Below are 25,996 nucleotides of genomic sequence, written 5' to 3' on the forward strand. Positions count from 1 at the left end.
TTGATCGATTTTTAAAGCAAACGTATTGCTCATTTTTATGTGCAAGAAAGTTTTTAATTGGTACTTTGGAATTAATTTCCTTTGGGAAGATATTCCTTTTGAAGCCCCACATTCCCAGGACTAAACCCTCTCCAAACACAGAGCAGGGAGGGAACAGAGATCTTTAATGCTTGCTGCCCATATCCTCCCAACATGCATCATAAAAATGGGTCACTACGATACCAGGCAGTTTCATTTAAATTTTGCTTTGGAATTCTGGTTTTAGAGGAAAATTTGGACTGTAAACAACTAAAGGAAAAAAGTTGTAAGTAAAAATTTTAAAAGCCTTTAACAGGGATTTTAAAAAAGCTTTATTTTAATGGTAACAGTGATTTTTAGGAATTGGCCACTGCATTTATTTATAGCCACCAGCAGTAACCTTATTCAGAGCAAACTTCTAATAAAGAGGCTTCCTTATTCTACCAGAAGGCGTTTCTTGCCCTCTTTCCTCCCCGGGACACCAGCCTTGGCATCCTTACTTGACAGGCATGCTTTCTGTTCTGCTTTTGCAGGAGGCTGTGAGGGCTGCTGAAGATGTCCGATAGTCTGGATATTGAAGAGAAACCTCCAGCCCCACCGTTGAGAATGAACAGCAACAATCGCGATTCTTCAGCACTAAACCACAGTTCAAAACCGCTCCCCATGGCCCCCGAGGAGAAGAACAAGAAAGCCAGGCTTCGCTCCATCTTCCCAGGAGGAGGGGATAAAAGTAAAGTATCAGCAGTGCGAATGGGTGGCTACATCTCTGTTGGTTGTTGGTTGCCGTGTTTACTTTCTGCCACTGGTTTCTTTCTGTTCCAGTTGCAGAATAGGGTTAAAAGTCCTTCCAAAGCCTTCTGTTCCAATTACTCTGGTAACATGTTTCAAAGGAGGAGGAGGTGTTCAGTCAGTTACTTTCTTGTCTTTGAAAAGCCAGTAAAACGTGCACACGTTGTGCGACTTGCCTTTTAAAAATAACTTTATAGTAAAGCTGGGGAATCCTTTCCTTTGGATTTTGCATTGCATTTGTAGTAACAACAGAGATGAGGTGGTGTACTTTTGAAAGTACATTTGCAGAAGTGAGAAGGCAACATGCCTGACACTTTTGGGCTGGTTTTTTAATGCACTTACATTCCAGGAGCAGGAGCAAGGCACTTGTTGCTTGTTGCTTTTGCAGTGAGAGTGGACGCAGAATGGCTTGGTTTAAAACCTGCGTGGTGTGGTTACAGGAAGAGAGTCTTTTAAACACGCGGGGAACCGCATTTCAGTTGCATTCTTTGAAATGCATTTGCAGCAAGGAGTGTGCTTTGAGTTAGTGTATTTACAGAATTAAGGGAAGGGATCTTCTTTTTTTGTAATGCTGTGGGAACTGATGGGCTGCTCCCACAAGGGCTGAGGGAGCTGGCTGATGTCACCGCAAGGCCACTCTTGGTTATCTTTGAAAGGCTCTGGTGACTGGGGGGTGTTCCTGAGGACTGTAAAAAAGCAAATGTCACTTCTGTCTTTAAGAAGGAGGATCTGGGGAACTACGGGCCAGTCAGCCTCACCTTGGTGGGTAAGAATGGGATCAGGAGTAGTCAGCGCAGATTTACGAAGGGGAATTCATGCTGAACCATACTGACAGTCTTCTACCATGAGATGACAAGCTTGGTGGTGAAGGGAGAGCCGTGGGTAGTATTTCTACTTTAGTAAGCTGTTCAACACAGCCTCCCATGGTATCCTCACAGGCAAACTGATGAAGTACAATCTAGGTAAGTGGACCATGAGGTGGACTGAAAACCGGCTGAGATGCTGGGCTCAAGGGGCTGTGATCAGCAGCACGAAATCCAGCTGGATTTTGATAGGGATTCCGCCTTCGATGTGCATCGCTGTTCCTCCAAGGAGAACTCAGAACTACAGAACTGCGGTCATTCCCTCGGAGCTCACGTGCACTGCTCGGCTGCCCCGTGCATGAGTCTCTTCCACAGGTCATGTGGAGCAGTTGGGGGTAGTCTGGCATTCAGAACCCCTCCCAGGCAGAGGAAGGCACAATTTCAGCCCCATTCCTCCCCTCAGTCAGGGACAGTCCTGATGGCTCCTCTCTTGCAAAGGCTGTGACTGGATGGGCCCATTCCTCAGGCAGACCTGGCCGGTTCGCTCTGCAGAGTGCTTCCCAAAATGTTCCCTTCTGGGAACAAAATTCATTTTCAATTGATTCTTTTTAAAGGCCAAAATTAAAATCTCTCCTGGCTTGTTTAATTCCTGGAAGGACTCGGGTCACTGCTTCCCCTGACTGCCAGCAGGACTGTGTTATCCCTCGCCGAGGGATAAGTAGGAGGCGCTGTGTGAAATGCGTGCAGAAACGGGGAGATCCAGAAACAACCCCTCCTGGAAATGATCAGTGACATTAAAAATGGATGTAATTAACTACCAGTCAGAGCAGTCTTAGGAAACATACAAGTATCATGATCTTAAATGTGACTGTGAGGGAAAGTAAGCTAAGATTTATAGCTTAATTTTGTTGGGTGAAATAATAAATGGAGGAAGTTTAGCTTGGCTGGCCGAGCCCCTTGAGGTGGTTTCATCTCAGGGTTGGTTTGTGGGTCCAGGGTATCAGCTGGCCTGCGTGTGCTTCACAGAACCAGTGACACATTTTTGAGAGTCCTGCCTGCAAAACAGAAGGGGATTGATACGGCTGCTCTCATCTACTGCAGTGCTTCGCAGCATCACAGCGTTACACCACTGGTACTAGGGAACAGAACGAAGACAACACCATGGCAGGGTGTTTCCACCTGAACCTGCAGGAACTTTGTTGTCTTTCATTTGCTCACCGGACAGGAGGGGTGCGAGGATGGATATGCTGCGGTGTATTCTCTCCAAGGCAATGGTGTATGCCGGGACTGCGGCGCTCAGGGACCTGCAATCTTTCGCGGTATCTCCCCTGTTGGAGTGTAGGGTTTTCAGTTAGGGTTTGAGCACTTCTGCATTTAAAACTTTGTTTTGGCAAGCCACTGATGGCTCTGTGCTTCTACAGTTGAAACAAGCCACTTAGGCATTAGTGTCGTGCGCCTTCCCATAGCACCTGACCTCCTTATGTTCCGTGGTATAGCTCCTCTCGCCCCGTCTCTGGGGTAAGGTACCCCGTTTCCTGGGGGCAGGAAGCCAAGGCAGACATATGGAAATAGGTTTCCAGCGTCCCGTGAGCAGTCTTTGCGGAGCAAGGAGCTGAACCTGTTCCCCCACAGCCCGGGCTGAAGCTGTGAAATTGGCTTTCCTTCCTTGGAGGTAATGGTGGTGATGGGAGCCGCCGTGGAGAGTATGTTGGGACCTTTAAGAGTCTAGGCAAGCGCAGAGCCCAGGTGTTGGTGGTCCTGTTAAAAGGTTACCAGTGGAAGGTGAGGGCCAGCAACAGCTTTCAGTGCTTTCCTTTCAGCAGAGAGCTGTTAACTCAGGAGAATTGAGAGCAGGAAGAAATAAATGACTTGAGTTCTTCTGGTTGTTTGATACAGCCTTGTTCTTCTTTCATTAAACCACCTGTAATTGCCGTGCTAGGAAATAAATAAATACTGTGTGTGAACTGGTGGCTCCATGAGGCACTGTAGAGTGTTTGACCTAAACAAATGAGAGGGGAGCAGGCCCACCGCAGCTCAGATGCCCTTTTCAGCTGAAGAGGTCCATCTGTATTAAGATTACTGGGTGAATAATATCACTTCCATCGAAGCTGCTTTAGACTTAGCTGCGAATGGGAGCAGAGTCTGACTTTTAGTAACCTTGTTGCCTCCAGTACTGAAAAACAAGGAAACAGGGAAGGAGAAAAACCCAGCGGGGTTAAGATTAATGGAGGAGAAAGAAAAGGACAAGGCTGCTGGGGTAGGACGGGAGGAGAGCATGAGTGCAGTGTAAGGGAGAGGGGATGGAGGAAAGAACAGAATGAGATGAAGAGGAGACGAGCGAACAGGAGGGCGTAAGTGTGAGGTCAAACCCTTCCTCCCTCTCTGGAGAAAAGCTGCCACTTAGCTGAGTCACATTTTTCTGCCAAACAACTGCTCTTTTACTATAATAATGATGGTGATGATGCAGACTGTGGAAGACAGAAAACTCTTTCCCTGTTCTCTTTTAATCCCTAATGGTTGCTGAGGTGGTGTGGGTGGCCCGCACGGCTAACTGCTGTGCAGCAGGCCTGTATTGTGAGGGGCACTTATAAGAAAATCAAATAGGAACGTCCAGTATAAAACCCTTGAGTCCAGTCAGTCATTGCTTCAAAGAAGTCATGCCTTGTCGAATCATTTTGCCAGCTCATGTAAAACAGAAGTGGTTTGAGTTGCAGGGCACAGACAGAAGTGTCGAAGTTTTTAGACTGGCAAGGGGTGAGTGTCTTGCAAGGAGATGTTTAACGCTGTATTTAATTTATAGTTTATCAGCATTTGGACCGTAGGTGTAATATCCCCAGTCTGGTAGGCAGAGGTCTGTGAAGCAGATGAGCCAAATGTTGGGGAATGAGCTGGAACACTTGCCCCCGGGCAGGAGAGGCCTAGAACGGACAAGTGCTGCTTTTGATGGAACGTTCTCTGTAATGCCTTATTTCGCTTCTAGATTTGACTGTTGCTTTGAACTGTATTTGATGACCCTTTAAATCTAATTTTCACTGCATTTGCTTGCAAATGATGAGGTAGGAGAAGCCAGATTTGCTATCTACAATAAAAAGTTATACATGCTGAATGGAGATGACATCTTGTAACTGGCAACATCTATCCTGAAAATTAAACAACATCATCTTAGAGATAAAAGAAGGGGAAAAGCCTTTGCATTTGTATTTGATATATTGCTGCTGTCTTTACTGAATGCTAAATGAAAATAATTCATCACTTAACATTGTGTAGGGGTGTGCAGTACAGACAAAAGGTGACAGTTAATTATTTAATGAAGATAAATGCAACAATGCAGAGAAAGGATTAGAAACATCCAAAATACTCTAGACTATAATTATGAAGAGCAGAGCATCTTCCAACTAAAGGAGGCTGTAAGGTAGAATAAGAAAGATGTGCAAAGAGAGGCCTCATGGAGCTACTCTCCGTGAGCAAAACCAGACCGAGGCTGGGAGGGGTGCTGGTACATGGCGAGTTGAGCCTTTGGATGAGACCCCTAGGTAAACTTAGGAAGCTGGCAAACACACTACTAAAATACTAAAGGAAAATGTTAATTAAAAGTCCATGAGCATAGCAGTGCTTTGTGTTAGAAGACTGATGTGCCAGAAAATAGATTTTGTAAAGCTCCATCCTGGTTGATATTGGTAGAAGGGCACACTTGCTTTTGAAATAAGACTCACACAAAATTGTCTTCATCCAGCTGGTTTTGATGTGCATAGCATGGCTGTCACTGGCACTGCACTGAGGGAATATGGAAGGCAAAGACAGGACCTGAACAACTGTTCCTTTCTCTCCTGCTGATGTGTAACTATGGCACGTGTATTCTTTTTCATATTGTCATTAAAAAAGGGTGATGCACTGGCCTTTAGAGATCCTGATGTAGAGTCCCATTGTGATAGGCACAGTATAAACCTCTTGTATATCTCTGGGTTTCTCACAACTGTTAGCGTGAAGTCATGTCACATCAGATCTATAGACCAAGCCTGCTCAGGACCACGATGAGGATGTGTAAACCAGACGCGCATTAAACCGGTAAGAAGGGCAGCAGAGGAGAGGTGGGATCCTGGGGTGCAGAGCGCTTTCTTTAAAGATGTGAGATGTGACTTATATGTATTCTACATGAGCGCTTTATGCCTGTCTTATTTCCTGAGTTTGTGTTAATAACTCTTGCATACTGCAGGTGGGCACTGTAATATTTGTTCTGTTCCAATCATTAGCATGTAATTTTTCCACTGAAATGACAAATGCGTTTGGTAGAATGGCAGTTCCCCCCTCGGCTGTTACAGATACACCACTGGCACTGGAGAAGATCCTACAGATAGCTTTGTCCTGTGTTATTCAACCACGTGGTAGTTAGTCTTGGAGCATGCTGGTTCTCCAGGGAAGCCAAATATTTCAGGTACCTGCCAGCAGGATAGATGTTTGAATGTGGGTTTATGCTGTGGTTATCTGGGTGTTTGAGAGATGTCCAGAACTGGCATTATTGTCACCATTTTTCAGAGAAATCTCTGTTGAACATGGATTCTTGATGCATCAGAGTGAAGGCAGCTTCTCTCAGCCTTTATCCCACTCGTTCTTTATCAGGGTCAATAAAACTGGGCTGAAGTGAGATTTGTCAATAGTAAAAAGCACAGGAGATGGATGACCACAAGGGATGTTACTTTCAAAAGGTGTTAAAATAGGAGGAGAATGAGAAACATGCAGATTGACTGACTTCCAAGTCTGTCTCTCTCAGTAGGGTACTCCACACTCTGTGAATGCTGGTGGAGTGATTTAAAAACAAGGAATTCCTGGAGACGAATAAAGCCTGGGGTTTATGGTTGTGCGTCTTAGTTAATTCAGAGCTCAAATGAAGCTTTTCCAATGGCATTTATGGATCTTGTTGCTTTGCAGATTCTGTGGTTTCTAATACAGAGCTGCTGCTTCAGCCTTTTACTCAGAGAGTAGGCAGGAATAGGATCTTTGTCTTCTCCTGAGCTGCTTGTTTTCACAGAACTTGTGGGAACCTGGTTATCTTACATAACCCTCTCCTCTCTGTTCTGGCTGAGTTTGACAACAGGTTCAAGGCGTGTTGGAGAAGACACACATGCAAACAGGCATGCACATGTGTGTCCCGGGTGCTTTACTTCTGCAGGAACCCATAGAGCAAAGTCAAACAGGAGGTAGTTGCTAGATGTGAAGACTGGATGAAAGAAAGGACTGATAATAGAAATCATACTGGTTAGAGATAGCCGAAGAAGGCTACTTCAAAAACAGCTTGCTTTGGCAGCTGTGACACTGATTGGAAGAAAACCAAAATGAAATAACACCTTCTAGACCTTCCCAAACAGGGGTTGACAGTTAGGCTGGTGTTGTGTTAGTTTGGGTCTCTTTGTCAAGTAAGGTGGACGTTAGGTGATTTATTTCCCGCTTTTAAAATCCTATTTTGAGCACACTTGATTGTGAAAATTTTTGAATGAAAAGCTGTGCAGAAAATAAGTGCGTGTTAATGTTTTGCCTCTAGCCAACAAGAAGAAAGAGAAAGAACGTCCCGAGATCTCTCTTCCTTCAGACTTTGAACATACCATTCATGTGGGATTTGATGCCGTCACTGGAGAATTCACAGTAAGTAACCGCTGTATTGCATGCTTACCAGAGCTTTTAGTTTCTTGATGGTAAAATAACCTCCTGTTGCCAGAAACGTCAGATGACAGCAGCCAGGCTGTGAAGAAAGAGACTTTTTATTTGTAGGGCTTAGGATTTGGAGTGTTTGACTTCTGATTCAGGCTGCTTTTTTTTCTCCAAGGATTGTCAGCAGAGTGTCTGTGGAAAATGAAAACTAGGAAGGACGTAGGTGTACGCTTTTATCAGTGCCACAAGCTGCTACAGGGGTTGGTTATTCAGTGTCTTTGGAAAAGCATGAAAAACCCACACACATGTGCATAGTGTATGTCTTGCTGTAGGCAGTCAGCCCCGAAGCGCAAAGCCCAGCTGCTCTGCAGACAGCCCTTGGAGACGTCCAGAAAGCGGCAGCATTGTGGAAGTCCATTCATTTTAATTTAATATCCTTCAAAAGATGTCCATAGACTAGGTGATCAGACACGTTTCTAGCCTCTATGTATTAATAAAATAGCAGTCAGTTTTTTCTGCTTATATCACGATGAAGTCTTGGGAAAAATGAGTCTGATAGAAGCTCCTTGAAGTCTGCAGGAAGCTTCAAAGCATTTTCTCTCAGACTACTAGTTAGGTGCTGAAACCATTAATCCTTAAAGCCAAAATGGCAGTAAACTTACATTTGGTTGAACTGTGGAGGTGAGAGGACACATTAGCAACTCTCCATACCATAAGTAGTACCCTGTGAGCTAAGTGGTCAGACTGTGTTATCACCCTGCGTCAAAACTGTAAAGTGTGCTAGTGCTGACTGGCTGCGTACACCAAACAGGATGGGACAAATCATCTGCCTGGACAAAGGATGGTTAGTTTTCAGAATTTGAGCCCTGAATGTGATTTCTTCAACATTTTTTACTTTGATTGCTATTTTTGTTTCTCAAAAACATTTTGGAAAGCTGGAAACTTAGTAGTAATAATAATAATAACAATAACAATAACAATGGAAGAAAAAAAGACACATTTAATGACAGCATGTCTTCAAAGGAGTGGTGAAATAGAATTATCCTTAGAAATTAGGAAATACAGCTACATTTAAAATATGTGGACTAGTTAATTAGCCTTTTTAAAATAGATGTCACTTATAAAATCTTACTTCACAATTTATTCTGTGCCAAACCCTAGGGCTTGATTAAATGCTCATTTAAAAAGCCCAGATGTGGTCATTTTTGATCAGAAACTTAGCATAAAGTGTTTAAAATTGTGTTTTCCCTGCTATCTATCCTGGTTTTTCTCTTTTTTTCCTCTCTGTCTCTCCCTGTAGCCACGTTACTGTTCAGGTTAATCTTCAGTGCCGTTCCCTTTATCTTGGTATCATATTATATATTGTGTTACTTTCTGCTTTTGTTTTCTCCCTTTTGTGTTTGCATCCCTTCTTCCTGTCTATCTTTTCTTTCCTTCCTTCCTCCTTTCACTGCTCTCCCTACTGAATGTTCAGCTGTTGTTATTCTATATTTGTTCTTCCTTTCAGCCTTCTGCCTTTATTTCTACCCTGTGCTTCAGACTTTTTCCTTCTGGGTCTATGCAAACGCGATGGGTCACAGTCGTGTTCTCTCGTAGACTGACTGGTGGTGAGGATCCCAGTTAGTTTCACGTCCCTGCCAGCTGGAACAAAAAGGAGGGACGTCGAGGTTAACACACTTCAGTTCTGAGCACAAGCACTCTCTATCAGTACTTCAGGGATCACGGTTTGGATCAGTTTGAATGTTATTGTTATCATCCAATGTGTCAAAACAGTCTCTAGCATCAGAGATTTTTGATTATTTTTTTGGGGGTGTCAGATGCCACCAGCACAGGTCCTGACCTTTTACAGAACAGGTGATTGTACAGCTATGGTTGGACTTGATGATCTTACAGGTCTTTTCCAGCCTTAGTGATTCTGTGTGATTCTGTGATACATGGCTAAGTATGTCCAGCTTTATTGCTGTAGCACAATTTCTTTTTAATATCTTTTTCCCTTTCAAAACAGCGGACGTTAGATGGCTGCTGTTTTACAATTGCACAATATTTCTACAATAATACTTGTTCCTAAAGCGTGGAAGTGCAGCGCTGCGGTTTGAGAAGGCTCTAACCAATTCAGAACAAACCAAAGGGACAGGCGACTTCCCCAGTGCAGCTTGCCAGCACAGGACTTAACACTGCTGTCCTTAGTGGACTAAAATGTCAGGCAAAGCAAGGGGATTTTTGCGCCATTAAGACCTAGCTATCAGCTCCCAACTAATCCCAGACGCAAGCAGTACGTTACACATTACATCAGGCATGTTTGATTTGTCCCAACCTGGATACAACCCGTGTATCAGCTGCGTAGTTGTGTGGTAAGTGCGTCCTGCCGAAGGGACTGCCACTAGCCATGTCACGTAAAAATATTCCCACTGTCTAGTGATCACACTGTCTGTCTCTTTCAAAAGTTTGGAAGTGCCATGGGAATGTCCAGTAAATGTGCAAATATATGGGGGTTTTTCTGTTTCGAATTATCACAGTTGTCCTGCCACTAGTGTCTGCTCTACTGGTTATGTGCAATGCATCGGGCCATTTTCTGACACCTAACAGTCACCCCCCAGCTGCATTACCTGATTGCTGTTAGTTGCATCTCAAATCAAAGTTGCATGAGCTCCTGAGTTTCGGCTTTCAGGCTTGAGCACCAAGCTGTGTTGTTGCTCATAAACGTATGTTATATCTCCATTTCACTGTGCTTGGAGCAACCACATTTGCTAAGAAGTAGGGCTCTTAAAGCTCAAAATAAAATTGGTTGGAAACTGTTGGGCGGGCGCATGCTGCTAGAGCTTTCTGTTGATTTATTTTGAAGAAACAGCTGCATTTTCTGAATGGAGGAAGAAGTGTGGTTTGCAGGGCTTTGGGGAGTGCGTTTTGTAAGGCATACATTTTTGAAAGAGTTTCCTGATCCCCAGTCTAGAATAAAATGTGGTCACCCACCAAACTTTTAAAGTTTCAAGATTATGACATTAGCAAATGGGAGAAGGTTGTGGCTATAGATCCAAAGAAGTTGCACATTATTGATCTAATGAAGCATTTCTTCAGAATTGTCCTGATTTTCAGTCTGACACGCATAGATTATTTGCGTTATGACAATACACAACCTCCCAGTGTGAAATCTGAGTTTGACCAGCTGCTTTCTCCACTGCACTTTGACTCATGCTCTGGCCACTTGTGATCTTGGGGCTGGAGAACCACTGGAAAAAACTTGTGTAGCACCATTCAAAAAGGCTAACCTGGCTTTCAAAACTAGACAAACAGCAAAAGCCCAGATTTTTCTCTACTGTTTTCATTTTTTAACTAAAAAAAGAAATCACAGGTAATTTTTCCAGTCACTTGCCATTAATCCTCAGTACTGTATTTTTATGAGGGAGAGAAAAACTGGTTTAAAAAAGAGAGGAGGGGGAATGATGCTTCCAAACTTTGGAACAGTTGTGATTTTTCTGTTTCCCTAAGCCTGCCTTCCTGTAGCCTGTCCACCACCTAATCTATTTGGTACCTACCTCGTAACTCCCATTTTAGATGGGATTTCCCCATTTTGGCCCATTGGTTTCCTCCTACCACCTTCTAAGTTGTCCCACATTCTGTTTTAACTTTCTTTTCTTTCTTTATTTACGTCCATTACAGCCAGATCTCTATGGCTCACAGATGTGCACAGGGAAGCTCCCAGAGGTGCGTCACAGGCCCAAAAGAATCTTGCATCAAAATGCTTCTTTGAGATGTCATAGCACTGCAGCAGCAGGTTGATGTGTGTGCAGTAGATTTGTTGCTTGGCTTATCCCACTTTTTTTTTTCATTAATCCTAAACTTTGGAGGCCCATGTCACACATTGTTTTGTGGAGAACTTCTTAGGACGAAGCTATATTAAAGTGTTTACCTAGATTGGGGTGGCACCAACGCTCAGTTTAAATGTACTTCAGGTGTCGTTTTTCATTCCGTAGACCCTACAATTCGCTGGTAGATGTTGGCTGTGCAGTAAATGGGGAAAATTACAGGCTTTCAAATTTAGGAAATTATACTGGATATTTAAAGCAATTTTTCATCAATAAAATGTCAATGCAGAGCTGCGACTTTCAGCCATTGGATCAATTTTCAAATGCCACTCTCACTCATAAGATGTCCCAGAATTCATGCAAGGCTTTGGCACTCTCAGCCTGTTTTCTGAGTCCCTGGTTTCTGTATGTTTACAGTAGAGAACCTACAGAGCTTCAGGAGCTCAAAAAAGAGACATCCTTAGCAGCAGTGGTACAACTCAGTGTTACGATTTTGAGAATTTAAATGCAGATTCTTAACCCTGCAGTGTTCCCTGGTATGCTGAAAATTAATTGTATCAGGGTGGGGTTTCCCTTTTAATCAGACAGCAGTGATCATTTCAGCAAAATGTGTTTGCGTTATTAAGCATTAAAAATCCAGTGTAAAGCTCCTAAAATACACTATGTTGTCCACAAATATAGAATAGTCTTGTTATGTCTGCACTGAATCACCAGGAAAACAAGCTAAGCCTTAAATCATTATTCCATGGAACAGCAGAGTTGATTTAAAGATGAGTTTCATGCACTTTTTTTCCTATCACAATCATAACTTTCTTTTCTTTTTAAAGTTGGATCCTGGTTTTAGCTCTATATTTTGATAGAGAAGAGAATGATTGCATCTAATGTATAAGCTACTGATTTTAATTGTAAAGTGTCAATCAAAATTTCTGAAAGTAATCTTCCAGGTAGCATGGGATCTTGGTAAAGATCTGTGAGGCTGCGGCTGTTAGATATTCTAAGTCCATATTCTTTCCACTTGACATCTACAGGGCATTCCAGAGCAGTGGGCCAGGCTACTACAGACCTCCAACATAACAAAACTGGAGCAGAAGAAGAACCCACAAGCTGTTCTAGATGTTCTCAAATTTTATGATTCCAAAGAAACAGTTAACAACCAGAAATATATGAGCTTTACGTCAGGAGGTAAGTCGACATCTTGCTGCGAAAAAGGGAGTGTGTCAGGCCCCAAAATGAGTCAGACTGACGTTCAACATTCAAGTGGTCAAGAAGCAACATTAAAAAATGCCACTTTGTGGAATACCTCTGAAATGAATTCTGTTTCTCCTTTTGTCCCCTAAATGTCGTTGAAACTGTGACTTTTCTTTGTCACTTGTTTTTAGAACTAAGTAAGATACTAGATGGAACAATCATTACCATTTTTAGTCAGAAGTATTAGTGGCCAAAGGGCATGTTTACATTTGTTTCTTCACATCCTTGTTCCTTCACAGTGTTCAGGTTGGGGTACAGGGTCTACTTGTTTTGTGCGTTTTATGAGTTGCTCTTGGATCCTCTGAACAATAGGTTAGAGACTATGAAGATTTTTTTGTGATACTTTGTGATAGAGGAGAATTTTCAAGGATTTTTTTGCGTTAGCCGTAGAGAAGCTGGAGACTCTGGAGAAGCTGGCGAATCGTGGCTCAGACAGGGTAAAAAACTGGCTGGACGGCCGAGCCCAGAGAGTCGTCAATGGAGCGAAATCCAGTTGGCGCCCGGTCACAAGCGGAGTCCCCCAGGGCTCAGTTTTGGGACCGGTCTTGTTCAATGTCTTTATTGATGATCTGGATAAGGGGATTGAGTGCACCCTCAGCAAGTTGGCAGACGACACCAAGTTGGGCGGGAGTGTTGATCTGCTCGAGGGTCGGAAGGCTCTGCAGAGGGATCTGGACAGGCTGGATTGAAGGGCCCAGGCCAACTGTATGAGTGCCAACAAGGCCAAGTGCCGGGTCCTGCACTTGGGTCACAACAACCCCAGGCAACACTACAGGCTGGGGGATGAGTGGCTGGAAAGCTGCCCCGCAGAAAAGGACCTGGGGGTGTTGGTTGACAGCCGGCTGAATATGAGCCAGCAGTGTGCCCAGGTGGCCAAGAAGGCCAACGGCATCCTGGCCTGTATCAGAAACAGGGTGGCCAGCAGGAGTAGGGAGGTGATCGTGCCCCTGTACTCAGTGCTGGTGAGGCTGCACCTCGAATGCTGTGTTCAGTGTTGGGCCCCTCACTACAAGAAGGACATTGAGGTGCTGGAGCGTGTCCAGAGAAGGGCGACGGAGCTGGTGAGGGGTCTGGAGCACAGTCTGATGAGGAGCGGCTGAGGGAGCTGGGGTTGTTCAGTCTGGAGAAGAGGAGGCTGAGGGGAGACCTCATCGCTCTCTACAATTACCTGAAAGGGGGTTGCAGAGAGGTGGGTGTTGGTCTCTTCTCCCAAGCGACGTGCGACAGGACAAGAGGAAATCGCCTCAAGGTGCGCCAGGGGAGATTTAGGCTGGATGTTAGGAAAAATGTCTTTCCCGAGAGAGTGGTGAAGCACTGGAAGAGGCTGCCCAGGGAGGTGGTGGAGTCACCATCCCTGGAGGTGTTCAAGGAACATGTCGACGAGGCATCATGGGACATGGTTTAGTGGGCATGGGGGTGTTAGTTGATGGTTGGACTTGATGATCTTAAAGGTCTTTTCCAACCTCGATGATTCTGTGAAGATCTGGAATGCTATGCATAAAGTCAAAAACAGCCTAGAATGGCTGCTGTTGTGATGTAAAAGAAATGTCACAGAGGATGAGAAGGAAGGCTCATTGTCGAGAGCGAGCTCAGTGGAGAGCAAGCTCTGTAGCATGCTTATTCAAGGAAGTTTCTCATCGTTTAGGCATTATCATCCAAAAGCCTGCAAATATGATGGGGGTGTAAGTTTTTCCCTTGGTTGTGTACAGTCTGCAAAATTGCAGCAAAAACGAGCGAGCGTGTCCATGTTGCCGTTCGCATTTTTCTTTTCTTTGGCCTATTCTTTCTTTTTTCTGCCTGACAGACTCTGGCTGGTGACATCTCTGGCAAGTAAGTGGAGGTTTTTTACTCGGCACAGCCTATCTGGCTTTTGTATTGATGTGTTCTTTTGCTATTCCTTAGTAACTGAGTTGATTTTTAAACAAAAATGCCATTAAGATACCATTAGTTTGGTAAAAGCTCATGTCAACAGCTTCAGCTAATAAGGGGGTGTCTCTATCCAAGAGGGTGTGGACAGCATTTGTAATTTAACCTGCAGTGGTTCGGTTCCCTACGCGTGATAGTCTGTGGCAGTGGAGTCTGTAATTTCCTCAATTTGCTGGTTCAACCAATACAACTTCCAAAATGCAGACTGGGAGAGCTTCTCAGAAGTCTTTCTAAAATCAATGCAGTTATCTCCAAAATTTACCAATGTTTCTCTTCTTTAGAGGGAAAGCATCTTTTTTTCTAAGTTCCGTAATTAAAAGATTTGACTGTCTAACTTGACACTTAATGTCTGGTGAAATAACCATTACTTTTGTGATGAAGTGCAAAATTCAAAACAGCGTATGCTCCTGAACTCAGGAGCTGTTACTGTGCTGTGTTAGAATAGAACGGCCATGGCTAAGGGGGATTTTGGGGAAGCTTTTATGGAGAAACATTTTCAGCAAGATAAAGAGAATCAATGTATGTAATTTATTTAAAAAAAAAAGTAAAAAAGCTGTTTTAGCTCTTGGGTGGAATAGAAGCGTTGACTGTTAAAGAACAATTTGCATTTTCTTGACCAAGTTTCTATGTTTTATTTACTGGCAAAACAGGGCAGAAAATAGACACAAGAAACTGTAGAAAAAGAGTAACGTAGTATATTGTCCTGTTATCTTGCTTGCTATGTAAAATAACTTGCTGCTGGGGGGATGTTGTAAAAGAAAAACGCTATCTATTTGGATTTACTTGTTCTGTGGGATTCCCCACAACAGGCAGTTTTATAACAACATCTGGTTAATTTTCCTTTGCACGTTGCAGATAAAAGCGCCCATGGATACATAGAAGCCCATCCTTCGGTGAGTGTGAAAGTGACCTTTTACTTTCATAGCGTTTAAGAATTGTGGAGCAAGCTGTGAGCTTTGCCTTTTGTGATGGAGTGCGAGCCTTGTAGGCTGAAAGAAAGTACATTTTAGTGTCTTTGTGGCAGCCGAAAAGGGATCACTGGCTGTTTTCTAATTTTCTGTTTAAGAACTTTTAAACAGATGAAAGTCTGGTTTTGCAGACAGAAGATTGCTTGCTGTTCTTAGCCGTGGTGGAATATATAATTTGCAACAATATGCAGTACTGTCTAATTAGCCCAGTTTAATTTAGTTTTAACAACTTAGAATCCATTCCTATTAAATTTTATGATTTATTCTTAGTACAGCTGGATATGTAGCTGAATATAAATAAGGTTTTAATTGATATGTAACTCACTGGAACCATTGAAAGAAAGTTTTAAATAATCATCCACTCCAATTAATACTGGATTGCCATAGCAATCCCAGAGATGTAGTCATGACATCCACATTAATATTGACCAGATTTATTAGTGTTAATGTTAGTGCATTAAATAGCAAATGACTGAATGGGGATTTGGCCTTTATTGTCAAGTGTTAAGCAACTTAGTTTTAGGTTTGTGATTACACAGCAGAGAGTGTGTATAATGAAATGAAAATCATCTTTGAATATTCACACTTCAGATTTTCAATTGATGCCACTTCCATTATCTTTTAAAAGTGTTTTTTATTAAAGGAAGTTTGGGGTTCACAGAGCATAGTGAGCCTTCCCAACAGCTTTTCCAGTGGGTATGGACACATTGGCAGATGCTGTGGTATTTTGTTCGAGCAGACGTAGGCAGTGGTGAGACAGTCAAGATGTCAGCTTTCAAAAGTTACCGACTCAGGGGATGCTGGTTGAATGTTACAGCACAGGGAAAACAACTCTCTGACAGGATCGAGCAGTCATTGGAATTACTTTAATTTCATTTCACTTCTTAATGGGAGTCTGGCATTAAATAATATGACATTGTATATGTTCTAGCTGCACAATTTAGTGCTGTCAGACCAAGCATGGAGCCCAGTGGAAAAAATAGTTCTAAGAACTTGACGTAACAGAAATGTCATTATTCCCTTCTTTATTTTTCCCTTAATCATCTTCTATCCCTGTGTAAGCAAAGGGCTAATGACGCATAGAAAGCTATACACTGATCTAATGTATGACAAAGTAACATTCACCTTCCCATTAGGGCACCCCTTGCTTGACAGAGTTGGCCCTTAAACCGGTATTTAGAATGTCTGATGTATCATTCCCTACCTAGGCCAGATTAGTACCCTGTTTCACCATTTACCTTTAAAAGTTGGGTAACGGAGCTGAGTCTCACAGAAAATACAATACTCTGTGTCTGTGGGTGTATCTATATGACAGTGTGTTCAAGTACAGGTGACTTAAGGCGGCGATACAGTCGTCTAGTCAGTAAAACACAGATTAGGTCTCCGTCTTTCCTGCAGACTGTCCCTTACTGGTATTTATACTGGACCAAATTGATGCCATTTCAAAGATAACACAAATGAGATGGGAATATTTAAAATAGTGCTTTTGATTTGCTTCAGTCCTCTAAGTGGCCTGTTGTAGCCAGCTTTAAAGCAGTTGGTAAATGCTTACAAGGCACCTTTTCAGTTTTTTTGTTTCACCAGCAAATGCGTGACAACGTAACCCCCTGCCTCTCAGTAGCAGCTGGGACTGCGGTGGGGGGGTTCAACTCACCTAACTTTAAATATCTGCACTGTGGGCTTCAGTTTACGTGTAGACAACTGAACAGGCAGGGCTTCCCTTGCCTGCCCCGTCTTCGGAGTCTGCCTGAAGGTCGACTGCACCCTGGCACAGGCGGCTTTTATTCCCCGCTGCCTGTAACGGGAGCCCGGGTGAGCAGGCGGGGTGCCTGCCTGGCAGCCCCGGGCAGGGCGGCAGGATGCACCTTGCTGCGGGAGGGCGGCATTCGCTCTGGCTTGTGGCAAGAAACAGGCAAACAGTGGAAAGGTCAATGTGTTAACTCATGATTAGGTAAAGAAGAGGATGGTGCTGAAAAAGGAGCTGCTAAACAGGAAAATTCATCACTGTGGGAAGAGGCAATATGATTACCCCATGGGTAAAATAATAAAGAGACAAATGGCCTTTCCCTCCAAAACTAAATTCCCAGCAAGACGCCGAAGGAGGCTTTGCACTTTGAAGTGTGTTAATTAACCTAGGCAGTAGACACCTGTTAGCTTAATTAGCTCTCACCATTTCTGTAAACACAATGCCAAAGCAATTAACCGACAACTAGATGTGATTTCTGGTGATATATTCAAGCATTACATTTTGTGAAATTAGACTTTGACTAAGCATGGGAATGATTTAGTTGTTTCTAGCAAAAATGAAAAACATCAAGACAAATTAACAGAACACACGGTAATTTGTAACCTTTGAATTGTATTGTGCTGTGTGTAATTTAGAACTGAGGCCTGTAGGACTATGGGCATGTCTAGATTGGTTTCTGATGTCTAAGCAGACTAAAGTTGTGTCTAATTATCAAACCCTCCAAGTGCCAAAATGGTGACTGTCACTCACACTACCGTCTGTCCACAGAGCACAAAAACAGCATCAGAACCCCCTCTGGCTCCCTCTGTTTCTGAAGAAGAGGATGAAGATGATGAAGAGGAGGAAGATGATAATGAACCTCCACCTGTTATTGCACCGCGGCCTGAACATACAAAATCGGTAAGTCCCAGCTTTGGTCAGCACTGTATTTGGTGTAATTCAGAGCTGCGTGTTTCTGATCAGACAGCACTTGCAGATGAAGACTCCGAGGGCTGGAGTCCTACCATGACATAGTCCTTCACCCAGGCCACTGGCACCAGGAAGATCTGTTTTGAACTTTCCCATTTAGTCATGAGTTCCCCATGATTCTGATAGGGTGTGTGAATTTATCTTTGTATCAGATAAGAGGTAGCATTGTGTCTTTTAATGCTAGGTCTGTAGAAGTGAGCAACTTCGGACAAAGTATCTGTGTAGGCTGTCATCAGTGGAGCGAGTGGCCATCAGACACAGTTCCCGCCCTTGCAGGATACATAGGAGAAACTGGCCCCTGCAGGTACCTGTTCCTCTCCACAGACAATATAAGTAGCTAAACGAACAGCTTAGACCACACCCTTAATTTTTACATGGCTGAACTTCGGTGAGAAAAATCCTACACAGCTGTGCATTGTAAAGAAAAGACAGATCTCTGAACGACGGGAACACGGTTCCGAATGGCCACTCCTCAAAGCCTGAAATACCAATGAGAAGTCAGTTCAACAGTTATGATCAGAAAAGGGGAATGCTCCCTGCTTCTGTTCAGACATGTACCAACTGAAGCATCATTTTGTTACACATGACAATACACGAGCATCAAGGAACAAGGCTTCGGGGCCCTGGACAGATCTATTTCGGTATCCTCGCAACACAGTAAATTCATTGTTTCAGTCATCTTTCAGATAATCAATGAAAATTGAAAATGAAACTGGCCTTGAACTTGGGTAAAAGTAGCCTTTCATTTTTGCCTGTTCAGTTTGAGAACTGGACAGCAAAACCAAACGTTTTAAGAGCCCTGGATGTGGCAGACAGCATCTTCCTAAGGGTTTGCATTTGAAATATGATCTCAGGGACATCTCTGCAAGCTGCCTTTCTGACACAGAATAATTTCTTGTCACAGATCTATACCCGCTCTGTAATTGAACCTGCCGCTGCCCCAGCACCAGCTAAAGAAGCCACCACTCCCCAACCTGAAAACTCGAACACAAACACTTTGTACAGAAACACAGACCGGCAGCGAAAAAAATCCAAGATGACAGACGAGGAGATCCTAGAGAAACTGAGTATGTATTCTGTATGTCTTGTCTAATACAGCAGTGCACGGTATGCATGTCTCAGGATTCTATGTGCCAAATGTTCGTCCTCAGTTTAGCGTCACAGAGTCACTTAGGACTCCCTACACAAGCTGTTATTGTGCTTAGAGGAAGCGAGAGAGCACTCTGGGTATTCCTTCTGCCTCTGAGGGCAGCTATGACTGGGTTGGATTTGCCTGAGCTTCCTTCTACGCTACAGGCAAAAGCAGACAGAGATTGTTTCTGGTTGAGCAGAAGGCTGAGACCTAGGGAATGACCTAGTGAACTCCTGTGTGCTGATGGCCAGATTGAACAGAATATTTGGGTTCCTAAATTCTGTTTAGGCTCCTGACTTCTCACCAGTCATCGGAGCCAAAATACTTTGCAGAAATCTGTTGGGTTTTTGGTGTGTGGCTTTTTTTTTTTAACTAGTAAACAACTACAGCACTAAGCTGATTCCTTCAGCCTCAAGGAGCTCTCCTGCCCCAGATACTCTATTGGTGTCGTTTTTATGATTGTTGTTGCTACTACTACAATTGCTACTAATATATCAGAGCTTGTTTTTATAAGAATTCTACGTTTTTGTCAGAGAGAACTCCTTTGAAAGAACATCAGTTGGTGCCATGGATAGAGAGGAAGAGATGTTTTCAATATGCCCCAGAAGAAAAAGAACAAAACTTTTTTTAACAATCCTTATTTTATTTCTTAGCTTTGTGCTTGTAAAATTGTATCAAAGAGACACATCTGTGTGGTGTGATCAGGTAAAACTGCACTGCAAGCATTTCTCAGGAGCCAGACTCCAGCACATCCACTGTATATTCCTCAGATACACGACACTTTGTCATAGCTAATTCCCAGCCAGTTAATACTATTAGAATCCTAACCATTGGCCCCAAACCCCTGCACAGATCATACTCTAGGAAAACATATCAAGCCTTTCATGATTCTGCACTACAACCAATTTAATCTGCTTCTTGCACCTAATAGTTGCCCGTGCTGTGTTCTCAGATAATGAATTGTTGGATTCGTACTGTAGCCCGATTTACTCTGTGTCTGCCATTAACTGTTAGGACAAAAAGTGGATTGATCTACACCTCCTTCTGTTTGATCTCAAAGCCAGTACTGTTCTGTCTTTAATGGGGGCAACTTCTTGTAAAGGGGTGCAGTCTGACTTGTGGCTTCTTTACGGTGGTTGTCAGTGCTCATTCTTGGGCTCTACCGACCTTTTCCTCATACCTGCCCTGCCACCGATGGCTGGTGTGACTGCAGAGGCTGAAACCTTCCTTAGCTGTGAGATTTCAGCTGCTTGTGTAGAGTTTTCTGCACCTTTAGCAGGTTGACAGGACTGTAAAGAACTGAATCTCAGTGCCGTTAGGGAGTATCCAAGGGATAAGTTCAATAGCATTAGCTGAGGGCACAATGGAATAAATTCCAGAGCAGATAGTTACCTGCAGGTATGTCAGCTTATAAAGGGAGGAATTATAGCTCCTTCAACTGAGGCTAAATGTTTGAGGCAGGCTTCCACCATGAGATCTGCAGGTACTCTGCATACATGAACGTAAGTATGCGTATCGTTTATTCAGGCTTCTGGGTATGCCAGGTTAGGACTGAGCCCTTGAGTTATTGTGGGTTGTATCTTTGCAATGTTACATGCTTTCAGGCTTTTTCTTTCTTAAGAATTTGATACCAAGTGAGCAAGGTCTGAAGGTCTGCCTGGGGCAAATTGTGATGTGGACAATGAAAATCTCTTTGTGCTTTCATGAAGCTATCTGAAAAGGGGGGTGATGCTTTTTTGTTATAGGCCTGGGCTAATTATACTTAAGCATGTGTGGTGGTTGGTTTTTCCCGTTTTGTTTTAACTCATATGACTTCTCCACCTTGCCTATTTCCCCCACAATTGATTTTATGCTGCATTTAGGAAGATGTCCCCTGCCCTCTTTTATCTTAAGTTGCTTTCATAATTCTTTATTGCTTGAAATAACTTGGGGTTTTTTAGAGCTACTTTCATTACACGTTTTACTAGGGAGTAAAGCCTGTAATATTAAGATAAGATCAAACAAAATTCTGTCTGTAAGGAAATCATGAATATGTTCCACTATAATTATAAAACAGAAGTGGCCCAATTCTGCTTTCTTATCCCCTTAATTTAGGACTTGATAAAGGAAAGTGCTTAAAGACATCAAAATAGCTGATATATTTATCTTTTATCCAGAGTAGGGAGTCTTTCTCTGAACTGGAGCCACATACCAGTCACTTTGTTGATTTTAGTGCTGTCATATTTAACGTTCATTGGCTTAAGCACAGGAAACGAGTCGCAAACAACTAACTTGGGAAAGCAGCTACTCAAGTGTTGAGGAAAACCACCAGAAACCTGAACTGCAAAATCAGGGGCAAATTTGGAAAATTCTTTTTCAAACTATGTGTTCTGCAGTCTTTTTCTTTATTCTTTTCTAACGTGAACTTCCATGAACTTCTGATATCTGTTCTGATAGATACACAGCTCCATTAACTAGCTGAAAATAGCACCTAGCCAGACACTGACAACACGGTGTTTTTCCTGTTGTCCAGCCCAGTGCAGGATTACGGCAGTGTTTGGTTTAGTACTGCAGAGTCTCATGGGGATCCCTGTGTAGGGGATGGTTAAGCTCATCAGTGTGAGCAGGAGGGTGTGCTTTCCTGTCTCACATCCCTTCTTCCAGTCAGTTAAAAGGGAGTCCCAGAGTCCTCTGGTCATATTCTTCTTGATGAAGAGTTATTTTGTAGTGGAGACCCATTGCAGAGAAGCAGAATGAAAGCTTCGTCTTACGCTAGACTTTTCAGTGAGATGAAACTACGAAAAGTTAACCAGGTCCTGAAAGCATTACGTCCTTGGCTTAGACTCCAGACAATGCAGTTACTCTAACTTGTGCAGGCTGGCGCAACAGGGCAGGACCACGTCAGGCTACTTGAGACTGTGTCGGCACCCTCAGCCATCATGCAGGTGCTCACACTGCCATCCGCAGTGGGCTCTGGCTGGCGTTCCTGGAGTGCCGGCTGAGGGGAGGGAGTACCACGGGGAAAGGACACCTTTTCCCCTGCAGCTCCCGTTACCCATCTTGCCAAGGCCAGCAAGATTGTTTTAGCAGGGAGCGTACCAGATGGTGCTGATGCCCCGTCTTCTTGCTGTGCTGGCAGGCAGGATTCCTGGCTAAGCATCCAGTCGGATGCCCATTTGGATGCTAAAGCCCTCTGTGCCAGAGAAAGGGCCTGGGCAGGGGAGAGAGGTGTTTGTTACTCCTTAGAGTGAACAGCGCATCACCTAGTTTTGTTTTGGATGCACAGGCGAACAAATAAGTATGTGTTTGCATTTGTGATACAGAAATATTGCCAGGTCAGTCAAACAAAATATGCTGCGAAACATTGGAAGTCTTACCTCCTGAACTAATCTTCTTGAAGTATTTCAGTGATGTACATTCCAAGTTAAATTCTTAGAAGTCATTTGCATTGAGCAAATGACCTTAGGCTTCATTGTTTGTATTTTATCTAGGAAACTACCAGACCAGATAAAACAATATTGTTTTTTTTTTAATTATTCCTTCAGATTTGTTTGAGTTCATCAGATTTTGGCTCTTTCATTCGACACAAACACAGTATCCTAATTACTGCTTTCTTTCCTTCCCGTTCAGACTGCCTACACCTCCGAGTGGGCGAGAAGCCATCAAGCAGTGCATGCTTTAATTTTAGCTTTTGGTGGCACATGAGCTCCACAGTGGCTGATGACCCGGACTGTCCGGCGCCCTGTGCCGGACGGGCCAGCCCTGCCTTCCCGCTGCTGCAGCTCAGAGCTGCCGGGAGGCGGCAGCACCCCATCTGGCCTGGCTTCTGAAATACATCGCCTGTACTCATGAAATTATCAGCATCTCATTTGTGCAGCTGTCTGTCCAACACTGGCGCCTGAGGAGTACTGCCGTTCTTGTTATCCATCATGGCTGGGCTTATTTGTGAAGATCAGCATGTGTGCAGTGTTGAGAGTGCGAGTCAAACGCTAGTTACTGATCCAAGTCAGGTTGAAGACAAGCAGTGTTGTTCTTAAAATGGCACAAGCAAGGTCTTCTTCAGAACTTAGCCTGGTAGTAAATTATGAAGGTCATAGATCTTAAAGCCCCATAATTATTGATTGTAATATGAGGTGCATAAAGGCATTCTTTTGGCTAACTGCTGAAAGGTTGCGAAGATCCCCTCCTGGAAACACTCTGCAATATTCTTCCTGTTCTGAAAATGGCATCTGTTCATAAAAATTGATTCCAGAACCTAAGGTGCATTTAATCTTCAGAAGTATTAAACCTTCTGTTGGATCACGTAGAGTATATATTCCTAAGAAAATAAAGGCTCTGTTGTTCCAGCTCTCATTAATGTTTATAGACAACGAACACTTGCGCTGGTAATTGTTCTTTTCTGCTATCTGTCTCCTGTGAATGTTTCCCCATGTTTGTAGTTTCCTGTCGAGGTAACTCTCCAAAGGACTGTAGAAAATCAGTCTTTGTGGAGGCCATCTGTGCTGCGGAGCTGCCGGTGGTGGTGGTGGTGTTACCCAACTGACTACAAACAGCTCACAACCCCAGGCAATGGGGCTGTGTTTCTGATCTGCTGGAAGGTGGTATCTCCATTTTTTAAGTAAGCATCTTTTAATTTTGTTTCTTTCAGGGAGCATTGTGAGCGTGGGAGACCCTAAGAAGAAATACACTCGGTTTGAAAAAATTGGCCAAGGGTAAGTCCAATCACAGTTACTTACACGAAAACATGGGCCAGCTGTTTTGCTGGTGTAATATCAAGTGTGAAGTCAGGCAAGCTCCAGACAGGTTCAGACACTGGGTTTAGATTCTTCTGTCTCTCAGTACTGATCAGAATTTATAACTGTGGTCAGAAGGCATCACCAAAGACAACTTGATGCTGGCAACATCTTGTCTGCAGCAAGGAGCAGGACCTGGAAAAACTACTGTCCCTGAAGTGTTTGGCACCTGTCTGCTTATTTTTTTAGGAGAAATAATTTTTGTATGTCTCAAAATAATATGGCCATGCTAAAGAAAAGAGAAGAAGCTTTTATTGCCTAAAAGAGCAACTTACCACCTGATAGTTGTCAGATAAATAACAGTTCTCAACAACATTTCTTTCAAATATTTCGCTTAAAAAAAAATTCAGTGATCAGGATTATAACGACATAGTTTAGAAACTGAAACCAAAGATTAAATAATAAGCTCTTTTTTCTAGCAGAGGTAGTAAAAACCAAAAATTCAGTAATAAACACAGTGTCGAAGCACAAAGTATGGGATGAGAAAATGCATCATCTGCCTGATGGCAGACCACTCGTGGATCCTGCAGGTTTTAGGAGTTTACTGAAAATAATCAACCAAGCTATTCCCTTTTGAAACCCAACTTTGCTTACTGTAAATAGGATTGATTTGAAATATTTCATATGTGAGGAGGCAAGAACAAAAGAAATTACATCAAAATTAGGTGTCTGGCTTGGATTTTAAATATAGACAGACTCCCTGCTTGGTCAAGGTTTCCTTGGCTGTGTCGTAATTGCAGGAGGGCTAGCGCCATTTGTGTAACACCAGGTTCACACTGCTGTCAGTGTATGACAGAAGCTGTTTACTGACATCAGGAGATAGTTTTCTGCCTTAACTGTTTATGAGGTTTGAACTCAGGGTAGCATGAACTGATATATACTGCAGAAAGCCAGACACACTCATGCTCTTTCTGTGGCAGGCTTTATCATAGATATATCTTGTTCAGTAGGGCACTTGTGGGAAGGTGTTTCTGCTCCGTTCATTGTATAAAAACCCTTTCTCGGTTTCCAGCTTGCTTTCTACCCGAAGCTTTCGTTCTTATTGTCATTTGTAAAATGTCAGCGGACACTTAGAGCTGTGCCAGTCTCTCTAAAGATAAGTGTCAACTGAGGAAGTGAGAGTCAGAATAAACACGCATGTGAAGCAGATTATCGCTGTCACCGTGAGAATATGACCATCACGGTCACAATCTTTTATTTTGACAGTCCTAGGAGTGAGCTTGTACAAAGGTGCCTCTACAACTGGTGGAAAGACAAGTGGCTAACGGCTGGCCTAAAAGGCTATCTAAACTGATTTCCTCCAGCTTTTAGTACAGCCCGAAGGTTGCATGTCCTTCTTACAGAGGAGTGAGTGTGCCGCTGTAACCAGCTCATGACTGTAAAACTGCAGGTCAATTTACAGTGATGGGGAAAGAAAAAAATCATCACAAAGGTAATCAAACAGGATGATCAGGAGGAACCGGAATGCTGCGTGGCTGCGGTTAGCGTGTCTGTCTGCAGCAGGGCTGGGCTGAGACGCACTGCCTCGGATGGTGCTGATGTGCTTAGTTGATGCAGGTGCCAGCTCCTGAGCTGCCCGCCTTTGCAATGAGTTGGGTACCGTGATGCCAAAGGCACTAGTAGTGTTGGAAGTGAGTCGTATTTTAGTAGGTGCTAATGAGAGCGCTGCAAGGCAGCAAGAGACGTGGCTGCTCGGAGAACTGCAGGTAGAAGGTAAGTTCTTACGTAAGGAGAAGCAACTTGACCAGGACGTAGCACTTCATGGCTTCGTACAGCTGCTAAGTTAATAAACAGCATGGTGACTTTGCAGTGAGTGGCAGTCAGCAGGCCTGTGCTGAAGAACAGGTCAGCTTCAGTGCTGAGTCTCTGGTTTGTCATCTGTCTCCGGCTGAGGACTGAAAATGCTGCCGACACCAGAGAAAACTCAGTTAACTAGTGCTTGGTAAAGAGGCTGTGTTTGCTCAAGCAGTGTTAGCTCTTGCTAGAAAGACAAATTAGTGTGGAGCCATGAGCAGCCTGGGTTCAGGTTGGTTTTTTTAACTTGTACTGCACTGCATCACAGTGACACAGATTGAATTGTGGGCCCTGGTACTTGCCTAACTGCATTAAAACCAAGATATTACAGAAGCACTTAAAAGTTAGATACAGATCAGAAATTAGAGTTACTCAGAAGTAAAA

At 43.4% G+C, this 25,996-nt stretch overlaps 1 protein-coding gene across 2 annotated transcripts in view; it reads left to right on the forward strand.

Moving 5' to 3' along the window:
- Positions 1-25,996, forward strand: part of PAK3 (p21 (RAC1) activated kinase 3) — a 76,237-nt gene that overhangs the window by 37,328 nt on the left and 12,913 nt on the right. Inside the window, exons 2-9 of one of the 2 annotated variants that reach the window (XM_059824215.1) lie at positions 552-748; positions 7,147-7,247; positions 10,911-10,955; positions 12,085-12,238; positions 15,086-15,123; positions 17,714-17,845; positions 18,819-18,981; positions 23,674-23,737. In XM_059824215.1, the coding sequence (XP_059680198.1) occupies positions 574-748; positions 7,147-7,247; positions 10,911-10,955; positions 12,085-12,238; positions 15,086-15,123; positions 17,714-17,845; positions 18,819-18,981; positions 23,674-23,737 (872 nt within the window). In that variant the 5' untranslated portion in view covers positions 552-573. The remainder of the gene's footprint in view (positions 1-551; positions 749-7,146; positions 7,248-10,910; positions 10,956-12,084; positions 12,239-15,085; positions 15,124-17,713; positions 17,846-18,818; positions 18,982-23,673; positions 23,738-25,996) is intronic. The other variant, XM_059824216.1, reaches the window with a different exon arrangement.

Source organism: Gavia stellata, chromosome 14, assembly GCF_030936135.1.
Source record: "Gavia stellata isolate bGavSte3 chromosome 14, bGavSte3.hap2, whole genome shotgun sequence".
In the NCBI taxonomy this organism is placed as follows: domain Eukaryota; kingdom Metazoa; phylum Chordata; class Aves; order Gaviiformes; family Gaviidae; genus Gavia; species Gavia stellata.